We start from the raw sequence: 14,303 nt of genomic DNA on the forward strand, positions 1-14,303 counted from the left end.
ACCCGAACAAAAGAAATGTCTCTTTCAATGTCTAAGGTTCTGATGGCAAGAATCCTAAACATGTAATTATTTTCCCAGAAAAATGACAGTAATATATCCAAAGTAAACACAGTTGTGAACACATAGCTATAGGTGTTTAAAACACTGAAAGAGAGGCAGTGGTAGACATAAGCTCTGAGCGAATGTTTTTTTCATAAACACATGGGCTCTGCTGGAAAAAGGTTCCAAGTCAATCCAGCTCATCCTTCAACATCTGCAAAGAATATCATGGACCAGAGAAACTTGAGGGGAACGTTTCCTCAGAAGCTCACAGTTCACCATTTTATCAGATGACATAAGGAAAGAAAATGGAGTAATAGGCTAGTTGAACTAAATTTTGATGTCAGCATAAAGAAAAAAAAGGCCCTGGGGCCAGGAGTGGTGGCTCATGCCTGAAATCCCAGCACTTTGGGAGGCTGGGGTGGGCAGATCACCTGACATAAGGAATTCGAGACCAGCCTGACCAACATGGAAAAATTCCATCTCTACTAAAATACAAAATTAGCCGGGCATGGTGGCACATGTCTGTAATCCCAGCTAGTCCGGAGGCTGAGGCAGGAGAATCGCTTGAACCCGGGAGACAGAAGTTGCCGTGATCCGGGATCACGCCATGGCACTCCAGTCTGGGCAACAAGAGCAAAACTCCAACTCAAAAAAAAAAAAAAAAAAAAAGAAAAAAAGAAAATAGATCCTTGATATCTTTATCAAGAAACAACCTAAAATCATGTATCAGGAAATAGAAAGTGTTTCCAATATATCATACAGACAAGAAAGCATGCAGTCCTCCACGTAAACTGAACACAATACATTTCATAAAGAAACGATTTTAAGATAATTAAAAATATATACATCTAATGAAATGTGGGGTCAAAGAAGAAAATTTTGAACGCATATTACAGTTGGAAAAATAATGATGTGGGCTCATAAGATTCTACCAAAGCTTATTTGAGAAGTAGTTATTTTATTTTTTTTGAGACAGAGTCTAGCTCTATCGCCCAGTCGATCTCGGCTCACTGCAACTTCAGTCTCCCGGGTTCAAGTGATTCTCCTGCCTCAGCCTCCCGAGTCGCTGGGATTACAGGCGCCCATCACCACACCCAGTTAATTTCTGTATTTTAGTTGAGAGGAGGTTTCACCATATTGGCCTGGCTGGTCTCGAACTCCTGACCTCAGGTTATCTGCCCGCTTCAGTCTCCCAAAGTGCTAGGATTATAGGCATGAGCTACTGTGCATGGCCTATTATTACTATTTTTAATTAAGAAAGAAGGCGGGTGTGGTGGCTCAAGTCTGTACTCCCAGCAGTTTGGGAGGCCGACGCGGCTGGATCACTTGAGCCCCGGAGTTGGAGATCAACCTGAGCAACATGGCGAAAGCCCGTCTTTACCAAGAACACAAAAATTAGCGCAGTGTTGTGGCGCGCAGCTGTGGTCCCCGCTACTCTGGAGGCTGAGGTGGGAGGATCCCTGGAGCCTAGGAAGTTGAGGCTGTAGTGAGCTGTGAGGCTGTCACTGCTCTCCCGCCTGGGCAACAGAGTGAGACCCCCATCTCCAATAAAAAAGGAGAAAAAGGAAACATCTGGGTCCTGGGTCTGGGAGCAGCGAATCTAAGGCCAATTAACCCGAACTTTCCTAAACTAGATAAAAAGGAAAAACCCCATTTCCCCACCTAGAGTAACAAGGGATCAAAGGCTGCTCTCCCCACCGTCTTCCCTCTTCCACTACATCTCAGATGGAAAGGAAAAGAGCCCAGGAGTGGCCGCAGCCGAGCACTGGCCATACCTTCATCTGCATAGGGCACCCATGGGCCTCGGGCCCATTCACCTCAGCATTTCATTGGCCAAAGGCCACATCCTTCACCCAGATAAGGAATAGCCCATAGGGACCTCAAAAGAAATACTTTAATCCCGCAAAACTGTAAAAGGGGCCCTGGAGATGCTCGTTTAGACTCACTCCCCGCTGTGGAGTGCTTTCCTGATGGAATAAATTCCTGCTTTTGCCGCTTCGTTCTTTTGTTACTTTGTGGGGGTTTGTTTGTTTTTTCCAATTCTGTGTTCAAAAGCCAAGAATCTGGAAACCTCACACTCAAGGCCTGCCTTCCGGTAGCAACAGGGAGAGGATGGAGAAGAGGATGGAGAAGAGGGTTGCCTCCAGGAAGAGCACGTTTTCCAGGGATTGGAACTGGGGAGAAGCTGGGCCCGGCAGGAGGAGGGAGGTGGGGGGGGACGGCGCCTTCGGACAGGGGTGGGGTCTGCAAGATCCCAGGATCAGGCAGAGGACGCGGCCTCCCCGGGACTGGGGCTGCGGCGCCGCGCTCCACAGGCCGACATAACAGCGAGGCCACGAGGCCCCCAGGGCGAGAATCCGGCTCGCGGGTGAGGACTTGAAACAGCGCGAGGTGGGAGGAGCGATCGGGAGGTGTTTTGTGAAGGAAAGTTTCGCGACATGAGGTGGCTGCACAATCCCACTGCAGAAAGACAGTGGACGGGACCGGCGTCAGGTCGACTTTAAATTCAAAAGGAAGCCACTCACGGACTCTGGCCGGACGTCTCAATTTGGTCTGGATTGAGAAAGAGGGGCTGAAATTTCCAGGTCTGTGGGGACCCCACGTCCCCAGTATAGCAGCACCAGAGAACTGGGAAGCGCACAGATGGCCGCGCAACCTTCAGTCCACGCTACCTGCTTCCCGGTCTGTGCCAATCAGAAAAGGACAGAAGCCAGGCCTGGGCGGGACACCCAGGAGGTGGGCGGGCCCCGGCGAGGCCGGGAACGGTCACGAAGAGGTGGACTGGGCCTGAGCGAGGCCGGGGCGGGGCGCGAGGGACAAGAGTCCTGGACCGTGAGGGGTCTGCGGGGGCGGGAAGGAGGGGGAGCTTCCTTCCCTCTCGCTCTCGGCGCCTCTGTTTTCCGGGTTTTGGAGGCGAAACCCGCCAGTGAGGCTGGAGCAGCTGAGCAGTCAGGGAAATAGTACCTCTCTGAGAAGTCGACGTGGGGCGGTCATTGGACACAGGAAAGTTCCTTGCTAATGAAACTAATTTTAGCAATTTAATTCCAAAGCCTGGAAACTGTCTAGGGCAGGAATGCAAACTAGAATGCGAAATGCAAAGCCCTGCCTGAGCGAAACCTACAACTTCATGCTGATGGTCCACAGAACAGAATAGAAATCCTCTCCCTTTCAATTCTCCATTCACTGGGGTGGGAGAGTCCACCCTGTGCTCAGCTCCTGAGACTTCCCTAGGGCCACCGCCTGGGGTGCGGAGCGGAGGACTCAGGCCAGGGAGGAGTGAGGTCACCACCTGCAGCTTAAACACAGCAGAGATGCAGGCGGGGTGGCGGGAGTCTGGGGTCCCAGCTACTCAGGAAGCAGGAGCGGGAGGATCGTGGAGCCCAGAGGTCCAGGCCAACCTGGGTGACAAAGTAAGACCCTCTACCCCAGAGCTCCCTCCTCCATGTCAATAAGAAAAAAAGTAATTAAAAAAAAAAAAAAAAGCACTGCCATTTAAACAGTGCATATAAATTGCCCAGGTGTTCCTTACCTTTGTTATTTCATGCTGCACTTAAAATGAGTTGTTCTTATCATGGAAAAGAGTCAAACTCTGTAAAATATCTTTAGAGATTTATTCTGAGCTAAATATGAATGACCATGGCCTGTGACACAACCCTCAGGAGGTCCTGAGAACATGTGTCCAAGGTAATGGAGAACAGCTTGTTCTTAGACTGTTTAGGGAGGCATTAGACATCAATCAAATACATTCAAGAAATACATTGATGACTGGGCGCGGTGGCTCATGCCTTTAATTCCAGCACTTTGGAAGCCGAGGCGGGCAGATCACAAGGTGAGGAGATCGAGACCATCCTGGCTAACACGGTGAAACCCTGTCTCTACTAAAAATACAAAAAATTAGCCGGGCATGGTGGCAGGCACCTGTAGTTCCAGCTACCCGGGAGGCTGAGGCTGGAGAATGGCGTGAACCTGGGAGGTGGAGCTTGCAGAGAGCAGAGATCGCGCCACTGCAATTATCTCAAAAATGAATTTCCTGCTGTTCTGCAAGGAGAGACCTCAGACTAAAGACCTTGCCACACCTAAGGCATTTGTAAGATTTCTGTCCAGTATAGATTCTCTGATGTCTAATGCAGTGTGAATGTAAAGACTTTGCCATGCTGGGCGCGGTGGCTCATGCCTGTAATCCCAGCACTTTGGGAGGCCAAAGTGGGCAGATCACAAGGTCAAGAGTTGAGAACAGCCAGGCCAACATGGTGAAACCCTGTCTCTACTAAAAACATAAAAATTAGCCGGAGCATGCTTGTAGTCCCAGCTACTCGGGAGGCTAGGAAGGGGAATCGTATGAACCTGGGAGGCGGAGGTTGCAGTAAGCCAAGATTGTGCCACTGCACCCCAGCCTGGGCGAAAGAGTAAGACTTCGTCTCAAAAAAAAAAAAAAAAAAAAAACTTTGCCACAATTATCACAGTTGTGAGGTTTCTCTCCTGTATGAATTCTCTTGTTTTGCATAAGATGAAGCTTGACTGAAGACCTTGCCACAATCATGATATTTCTAAGGTTTCTCTCCAGTATGAGTTCGCCAATGAACTGCAAGCTATGAATGATGTCTGAAAAATCTGCCACATTTACTACACTTGTAAGATCTCTCTTCATTATGAATTCTCTAATGATTTGCAAATGATGGTAGCATTACTGAGGACTTTGTGAGAATCATTACATTTGTAAAGTTTGCCTATACCATGGATTGCTTGATGATGAATAAGTGATGACTGCCCACTAAAGACTTTGCCACACTCATTGCACTTATAAGGTTTTTCTCCAGTATGAAGTCTATGATGACATACAAAGGATGACATATGACTGAAGGTCTTGCCACACTCATTACACTTGTAAGGTTTCTCCCCATTATGAAGTCTATGATGGTATACAAAGGATGACATATGACTGAAGGTCTTGCCACACTCATTACACTTGTAAGGTTTCTCTCCAGTATGAACTCTCTGATGTTGTGCAAGGTTTGACTGTTGATTAAAAACCTTGCCACATTCATTACACTTGTAAGGTTTCTCTCCAGTATGAATTGCCTTATGAATTACAAGGGATGAATTTCGAGCAAAGGTCTTGCCACACTCATGACAGTTGTAAGGTTTCTCTCCAGTATGAAGTCTACGATGGCCTACAAGGGATGACTTCTGACTGAAGGTCTTGCCACACTCATTACACTTATAAGGTTTCTCTCCAGTATGAAGTCGATAATGACATGCAAGGTGTGCTTTTTGATTAAAAACCTTACCACATTCATTACATGTGTAAGGTTTCTCTCCAGTATGGACTCTCTGATGTTGTGCAAGGTATGAATCACGCCGGAAAACCTTGCCACATTCATTGCATGTGTAAGGTTTCTCTTCAGTATGAACTCTGTTATGGCGTGAAAGGCATGAATTATGCCTAAAAGCCTTGTCACAAACCTTACATTTGTATGGTTTCTCTCCTGTATGAATTCGCCTATGTGTTTCAAGTTGTGATCTGCAACTGTAAACTTTGTCACATTCTTCACATTTGTAAGGTTTCTCTCCAGTATGACGTCTACGATGGCCTACAAGGGATGATGTCTGACGGAAGGTCTTACCACACTCGTTACATTTGTAAGGTTTCTCTCCAGTATGAAGTCTATAATGGCGTGTAAGAGATGACTTGTGACCGAAGGTCTTGCAACACTCATTACACTTGTAAGGTTTTTCTCCAGTATGGACTCTATGGTGCCATGCAAGGTATTGCTTTTGATGAAAGACTTTGCCACATACATCACATTTATGTTGTTTCTCTCCTGAATGGGTTATGTGATGTCTCCTTAAATGTGAGCTATAATTAAAGGCTTTGCCACACTCATTACATCGGAAAGGTTTTTCTCTCATGCGTACTTCCTGTATTTGTGTGAATAATGAAGAACGGAGAAAATTCTTCCCATACCTATTAGAAATATGGGTTTTGAGCCTACTGGAAATTCTTTGGGATGTTGAAACCAAGGAAGCATTGTTGATAGACTTCTCTACCTGATTATCAATTTTCCCTTCAGTCTGAAATACGTGCAGTTCAGGCAGATGTGAATGAAAGCTTAATCCAAGCTGATCTTTAATAGGCTTGTTTCCAGCATGTCTTTGATTATGTCGGTGTGTACTACCAGTCAACTTTTTGATTTTTGTCATGGGTGCTTCATGGACCTTTCTTTTAATTTCTTGGCACTGAAAGTCAAAGTCATGAATATCTTTCTTGATTTCTGGGAAGCAAAAATCTCCAAAGTGATGACTTTCATGTCTTTCCAACATCTCTGTGTGGAACACTTCTGTATTGCCTTGCCCTGTTGATGAGTACTCCATCATGGTTTTAAAAGAGCTATCTAAAAAATATAAAAACCAATAGGTTTCCAATTAAGTACATATGGTAAATAATAGTTAATATTGAAATGTGTTAATATTACACAAAAAGCAATACTTATGTTAAATTTTCCAAATATGATCTTCAAAGTTTAAGAACACCCTCTCTCTACTAAAAATACAAAAATTAGCCAGGTATGATGGTGGGTGCCTGTAATCCCAGCTACTCAGGAGGCTGAAGCAGGAGAATTTCTTAAACCTGGGAGGCAGAGGTTGTGGTGAGCAGAGATCACATCATTGCACTCCAGCCTGGGCAACAAGAGCAAAATTCCATGTCAAACAAAAACAGTTCAGTCAAGAGCCTCATATACATGAGGCAGTGAGCCTGAACGATGTCCTCCCTAGGAGGAACTTCTACAGCAGTGACTGCTGCTTAGAGAAGATGATCATTAGTTTGTGTGATGATCACTGTCACGGTACCAGTGAGAGATGCTTCTGTGACGCTCCCTAAAAACCAGAATGAAAGGCCAAGCATGGTGGCTCAGGTTTTCAATCCCAACACTTGGCTGGAGGCTGAGGTGGGCAGATTGCTTGAGACCAGGAATTTGAGACCAGCCTGGTCAACATGGTGATACCCCATCTCTAATAAAAATACAAAACTTAGCAAGGTATCATGGCTTGCATCTGTAATTCCAGTTAGGTTGGGAGGCGGAGGTATGAGAATTGCTTGAATGCAGGAGGTGGAGGTTGTACTGAGCTGAGATCACAACACTGCACTACAGCCTGAGCAACAGAGGGAGACTCTGTCTCAAAAAAAAATAATAATAATAAAACAAAACCAGAACCACAGCTGGGAACACTTGTCAGTCAGTGTCAGTGTCATGCTTTCTATCTCGTATCCTGGGCCACGCTGACAATTCTGCTCAGGGCTTCCAGGGACATCTCTGCCTAGAGCAGGATGATATTCAATTGTATTAGTCAGAGTGTTAATAAGTGTTCTGTTTTTATGTAAAACCACTCCATAGGAGAGTCTCTAAGAAGCTATCCATGACAGATAGGAGGGTCATCACTGCAGAAAAGAATGACATGTACATCAAAAGCATGTATCACAAAATCACAAAAGAGAATACAAAATCAGGAAGAGCCAAGATAGACAAAGACAGATTCCTCACGTGTGGAGACACATTTTTCTCACCCACAGACTCCAGGTTCCTGTAGTTCTCCAACATTACAGCCCTGTATAAAGCCCTCTGTGCAGGGTTCAGGCATTTCCACTCCTCCAAAGAGAATTCTATAGCCACATCCCTGAAAGTCAAGCGTCCCTAAAATGAAACACACATTTCCACAAAACATTATGGAGGACGGAGTTATCACCTTCACAGGAAATGAGAAAAGAGAAAATAAGCATTGATTTGATCCAAGACTGTGTTCTCACAAATCCATGCTAACGTATCTTTGAACAGTTTTTTCTGTACAGTTGTGTTTTATTGCACTTTCCCATTATAGATTTTAAAATCTAACTCACTGTGGAAGTCTCAGTTTTATGGAAAATATAAAAAACATATGTCCGGGATCCTGGCTAACTCAGTGAAACCCCGTCTCTACTAAAAATACAAAAAATTAGCCGGGCGAGGTGGCGGCACCTGTAGTCCCAGCTACTTGGGAGGCTGAGGCAGGAGAATGGCGTAAACCCGGGAGGCGGAGCTTGCAGTGAGCCGAGATCATGCCACTGCACTCCAGTCTGGGAGACAGAGCGAGACCCCATCTCAAAAAAAAAAAAAAAAAAAAAAAAAAAAATATATATATATATATATACGTATATGTGTGTGTGTGTGTGTGTGTGTGTGTGTGTGTGTCTGGGCCGCAGTGGCTCACACCTAAGATCCCAGCAGTTTGGGAGGCCGAGGTGGGTGGATCAACTGAGCTCAGGAGTTTGAACTACCCAGGGCAACATGGTGAAACCAAGTCTCTACTAAAAATACAAAAAAATTAACTGGGTGTGGTTGTGCACGCCTCTAGTCCCAGCTATTTGGGAGGCTGAGGCAGGAGAATCGCTTGAGCTCCAGAGGTGAAGGTTGCAGTGAGCTGAGATTGTGCCACTGCACTTCAGCTTAGACTGCAGAGTGAGACTCCATCTCAAACAAACAAACAAACAAACAAACAAAAAATATATATATATATGGCCAGGCGTGGGGGCTCACACCTGTAACCCTGTCACTTTGGGATACCAAGGTAGGTGGATCACTTAAGGTCAGGAGTTTGAGACCAACCTGGGCAACATGATGAAACCCCATAGCTACTAAAAATAGAAAAATTAGTTGGGCATGGTGGGGGAAGGCACCTGTAATCTCAGCTATTTGGGAAGCTGGGGCAGGGGAATTGCTTGAACTCTGGAGGCAGAGGTTGCAGTAAGCTGAGATCACAGCACTGCACTCCAGCCAAGGCAACGGAGCGAGTCTTTCTCAAAATAAAAATACATGTATATATATACTGCAAATAATGTGTTTTCTACAAAAACCATGGGCTTGGTTGGGCATGGTGGTTCATACCTACAATCCCAACACTTCTGGAGGCTGAGGCGTGTGGATCATGAGGTCAAGAGATTAAGACCATCTGAGCGAACATGCTGAAACCCTGACTCTATTAAAAATACAAAAATTAGCTTGGTGTGGTGGCATGCACCTGTAATCCCAGCTACTCAGGAGGCTGAGGCAGGAGAATCACTTGAACTCAGGAGGCTGAGGTTGCAGTGAGCTGAGATAGTGCCACTTCACACCAGCCTATCAACAGAGTGAGACTCTTTCTCAAAAAAATCATGGACTTCTCCATTAATGCTCTCCAGGACACATTTAAAATCACATCTACACACACTTAAATTAACTTCAGTCCAGACATTATAAGGAAAAACCTAAACACATCCATAGCTACTCACCAGGCTGAGGTGGGAGGATTGCTCAAGCCTGGAGAGCAGAGGTTGAAGCGAACCAAGATTGCACCACTGCACTCCAGCCTGGGGGACACAGTCAGACCCTGTCACCCCCACCCTCCAAAAAGTCGGAAGCTCATTGAATTAAGAGACAGCTTCAAGAAATCATTAAAGCAATGCTTGAAGAAAATGAGAAGGTCAACCAACATACAGAAATGATGAAGAACTACACAGAGACTCTCAGGCTAAAAATACAGTAACTAAATGGAAAAACTCAATACATACATGGGTTCAAAATCAGAATTCATTATGTAAATTAAAAACTAGTGAAGAGGGGATGGGTGAGGTGGCTCACACCAGGACTTTGGGAGGCTGAGGTGGGTGGATCGTGTGAGGTCAGGAGTTCGGAGACCAGCCTGGCTGATATGATAAAACTTTCTCTCCACTAAAAATACAAAGATTAGCAGGGTGTAGTGGTGGGCTTCCCACTGCACTCCAGCCTGGTACAGAGTGAGACTGTCTCAAAAGAAAATAATAAAATAATTTTTTAAAAAAGGCCAGGCATGGGCCAGGTGCAGTGGTTCATGCCTGTAATCCTAGCACTTTGGGACGCCGAGGCAGGCAGATCACCTGAGGTCAGGAATTCAAGTCCAGCCTGACCAACATGGAGAAACCCCATCTCTACTACAAATACAAAATGAGCTGGGTGTGGTGGTGCATGCCTGTAATCCCAGTTACTTGGGAGGCTAAGGCAGGAGAATCGCTTGAACCTGGGAGGTGGAGGTTGTGGTGAGCCGAGATTGCATCATTGCACTCCAGCCTGGGCAACAAGAGCAAAACTCTGTCTCAAAAAAAAAGAAAGAAAAGAAAGACCAGGCTTGGTGGCTCATGCCTGTAATCCCAGCACTTTGGGAGGCCGAGGCGGATGGATCACCTGAGGTCAGTAGCTCAAGACCAGTCTGACCAACATAGAGAAACCCTGTCTCTACTAAAAATACAAAATTAGCTGGGCATGGTGGTGCGTGCCTGTAATCCCAGCTATTCGAAAGGCTAACACAGGAGAATTGCTTTAACCATGAAAGTAGAGGTTGCAATGAGCCGAGTTCGTGCCCTTGCTCTCCACCCTCAGCAACCAGAGTGGAACTCCAACTCAAACAAAAAGAAAAAAGTAGTGAATAGGAAAAGAAACAACAACAAAGAATACAGAAAAATGAAGGGAGTCTAAACAGACTCACAGGACACCAGCAAGGACACCATCCTACACACTATGAAAGTCCCAGGCCAGGGTGTGGCTCACGCCTGTAATTCCAGCACTTTGGGAGGTCCAGGTGTGGGAATCACCTGAGGTCAGGAGTTCAAGACCAGCCTGGCCAACATGGTGAAATTTCATCTCTACTGAAAATACAACAATCAGCCAGGTGTGGTGGTGCGCACCTGTAATCTCAGATACTTGGGAGGCTGAGGTGAGAGAATCGCTTGAATCCAGAAGCAGAGGCTGGAGTGAGGTGAGAGCACACCACTGCACTCCAGCCTGGGCGACAGTGTTGGGATTTACTCAAGATAGGGGCAGAAATATTAAAGGGAAATATTAGGGCAAGTTATAGGGAATAGTCACAAACCTTTTGGAAGGCCGGAAGGTTACCTAGCTGGTAATAATTGAACAGGCTGAAGACAGCCAGTTCTTACCTTAGAGCATTAGGTCATAGGGTAAATACTAGGGGCAATCGAGGCTCCCCCAGTTGTGTCTGTTTACCCTGCCTCCAGTAACTAACCTTTGAGCCACATGGCCCTCTAGGGGGAGGTTGGCCAGGGAAATTGTCCCTTAATGGTATTTGCTTTAGACCACAGTACCTGGGCTTTATCATTCACAAAACTACTCTCTTTACCATGTTAATCATCCTCAAGTGTGTCTACTCAAACTTCTGTTGTTAATTCAATGCTACATAAATGCCTGGAGTGTGAGCTGCTCAGGGCTGCTGCAGTGACAAGCCTCTCTTGGTGTGCAGGCAACTGGGCACCCAGCAGGACTGGCAAAGCAGAGTGTCTGTGTCGGTGTACATTTCACTCATCCATCTGGACCAGAGTCGGTGGGCAGACCCCTGCAGCTAATGCCCTGTTGTGAGGAGCAATACCTCAGTTGGTGCCCCGTGTGAGGAAAGTCAGCGATTTGCAGAAACAGACCCCCAGCAGTTCAAGCCCCTCCTGAGGCAACCTGCGAAGGAAGGGTGAGGACCGCCCTCGAGAGGAAAGCTGCGATGGAAGCGTGAGCAACGCGACCCCTGAAAACGAAGGCAAGGAAGGACCGTGCCGTCAAGTCAGTGAGTAATCAGTAAGTCACTGGTGCCCGCTCTAGGTTACTATGTTCTGGGGAAGGTTGGAAACAGCATATAAAAGCGTTAAGACAGTTGCTTAAGGCTAGTGGTCGGGAAACACAGCAGAACTAGCAAAAGAGAATTATCTGTGTGTCAGTGTATGTTTTATTCATACGTGGTTAAGTCAGGGTCAGCATGCAGACCCCCGCAGCTAATGCTGTCTTGTGAGGAGCAATACCTCAACAGAGCAAGACTCCGTCTCAAAAAAAAAAGAGTACCAGAAGTCACAGAAGTAAGTGAGAGGAAGAAAGGAATAGAAAAGCTTGTTGGAAGGCATAATGACCAAAAATTTCTAATTTCAGAAGGCAAAAGAAACAAATTCAATACCTTAAGAATATCCAACTAGGATAAATCTAAGAGACCTACAACAGACAACATCATAATAAAACTGTCAAAATTCAGAGATAAAGAATCCTAACAACAGGCCGGGCGCGGTGGCTCAAGCCTGTAATCCCAGCACTTTGGGAGGCCGAGCCGGGCGGATCACGAGGTCAGGAGATCGAGACCATCCTGGCTAACACGGTGAAACCCCGTCTCTACTAAAAATACAAAAACTAGCCGGGCGAAGTGGCAGGCGCCTGTAGTCCCAGCTACTCGGGAGGCTGAGGCAGGAGAATGGCGTGAACCCGGGAGGCGGAGCTTGCAGTGAGCTGAGATCCGGCCACTGCACTCCAGTCCGGGCGACAGAGCGAGACTCTGCCTCAAAAAAAAAAAAAAAAAAAAAGAATCCTAACAACAGCCAAAAGAAGAGCTAACTGTCACTGTCACCCAAGAGGGAGCCCCTGTAATATTATCAAGATATTTCTCGGCTGGGCGGGCGGTGGCTCACGCCTGTAATCCCACAACTTTGGGAGGATGAGGCGGGCAGATCATGAGGTCAGGAGTTCGAGACCAGTCTGACCATCAAAGTGAAACCCATCTCGACTAAAAATGCAAACAATTAGCCAGGTGTGGTGGTGTGCGACTGTCATCCCAGCTACTCGGGAGGCTGAGGCAGGAGAACTGCAGTGGTAAGGCCATGGTGGTAAGAATCATAGTGAGAAGACCACAGTAGTAAGCTTTGCTGAATGCGTGGGAGATTTCCCATGTTCTTAGTCAGAGAGGGCACCACTGCAGCCGGGGGTAGGGATGGAATCTTCCCACATCTAAAAGAGGAAATGGCAACTCCAAGAGGAAGCAATCGGCTTTTCTTTTCTTTTTTCTTTTTGAGACGGAGTCTCGCTCTGTCGCCCAGGCTGGGGTGCTGTGGTGCAATCTCGGCTCACTGCAAGCTCTGGTTCCCAGGTTCACCCCATTCTCCTGCCTCAGCCTTCCAAGAAGCTGGGACGACAGGCGCCCGCCACCGCGCCCGGCTAATTTTTTGTATTTTTAGTAGAGACGGGGTTTCACCATGTTAGCCAGGATGGTCTCGATCTCCTGACCTCGTGATCCACCCGCCTTAGCCTCCCAAAGTGCTGGGATTACAGGCATGAGCCACCGCGCCCGGCCTGCAGTCAGCTTTTCAATACCCCAACTTGTAGGAAACCTCCAGATATCTGCAGTGAAGTCATCATGCCCACAGGCAGCCAGTGTGTTATTCTTGGGAAGGGTGAAAAACTGTCAAGGAGATTATGTGAAGTCGGAAGTTTGAGGCCAGCCTGGACAGCATGGTGAAATCCTGTCTCTATTAAAAATACAAAATTAGCCCAATGTGGTGGTGGATGCCTGTAATCCCAGCTACTTGGGAGGCTGAGGCCTGAGAATCTCTTGATCCTGGGAGGTGGAGGTTACAGTGAGTGCAGAGTGCTCCGGTGAACTCCAGCCTGGGCAATAAAAGGGAGATGGAATTTAAGATGAGAGGGACTGAGAAAAGCCTCGGGTGAGTGCGAGCAAACATGTGAGGCAGGACGCTGCAGACTCACAGAAGACTGGCTACTACAATACCCGGCACATCAGAAAGCAGACAGAAGAATCCACGGAGGAATATCACTCACCTGAGGAAGAGCCATCCTGGATCCTTTCCTTTGCTCTTCTTGGTAGCTTCCTCATGTAACATGAGTCTTTGGAAATTAATCCTGTGTGAGAAAAAAAATATGATATTTAATGTTTTTTTTTGAGATGGAGTCCAGCTCTGTCACCATGATGGGGTTCAGTGACATGATCTCATCTCACTGCAATCTCCGCCTCCCTAGTTCAAGGGATTCTCCTGCCTCAGTGTCCCGACTAGCTGGGATTCCAGCCATGTGCCACCACACACAGCTAATTTTTGTGTTGGCCAGGATAGTCTTGATCTCCTGACCTCGAGATCCGCCCACCCCGGCCTCCCGAAGAGCTGGGATTACAGGGGTGAACCACCGCACCCCTCCTCACCTCCCTGTGGATCACAGGCTGATCTCAGCTCTCCACATGGAGGAAAGTGCCCTGACATTCAATACTAGACACAGATGAGAATCACCAGCGCCATTGTAAGTATTAGTGAGCGTGGGTCCCATCCTATGATAATAGCAATCTTTGACAGAACAGCATAAAAGATGTATTTGCAAAATGCCTGAGAACCCTAATGTGAAGCCAGGGTTTTGCTCTATTCAGACGGCGCCAGCCCAGCGCAGCCCCAC

At 46.8% G+C, this 14,303-nt stretch overlaps 1 protein-coding gene across 1 annotated transcript; it reads right to left on the reverse strand.

Moving 5' to 3' along the window:
- Nucleotides 1-4,424: 4,424 nt before the first annotated feature.
- On the reverse strand, nt 4,425-13,744 carry LOC104672673 (zinc finger protein 813). The gene is given in 4 exon segments (XM_030942061.1): nt 4,425-6,434; nt 7,607-7,733; nt 13,683-13,696; nt 13,699-13,744. Coding segments are annotated over 4 exon segments (1,932 nt in total). The 3' UTR covers nt 4,425-4,689.
- Nucleotides 13,745-14,303: the final 559 nt, after the last annotated feature.

Source organism: Rhinopithecus roxellana, chromosome 12, assembly GCF_007565055.1.
Source record: "Rhinopithecus roxellana isolate Shanxi Qingling chromosome 12, ASM756505v1, whole genome shotgun sequence".
Taxonomy (NCBI): domain Eukaryota; kingdom Metazoa; phylum Chordata; class Mammalia; order Primates; family Cercopithecidae; genus Rhinopithecus; species Rhinopithecus roxellana.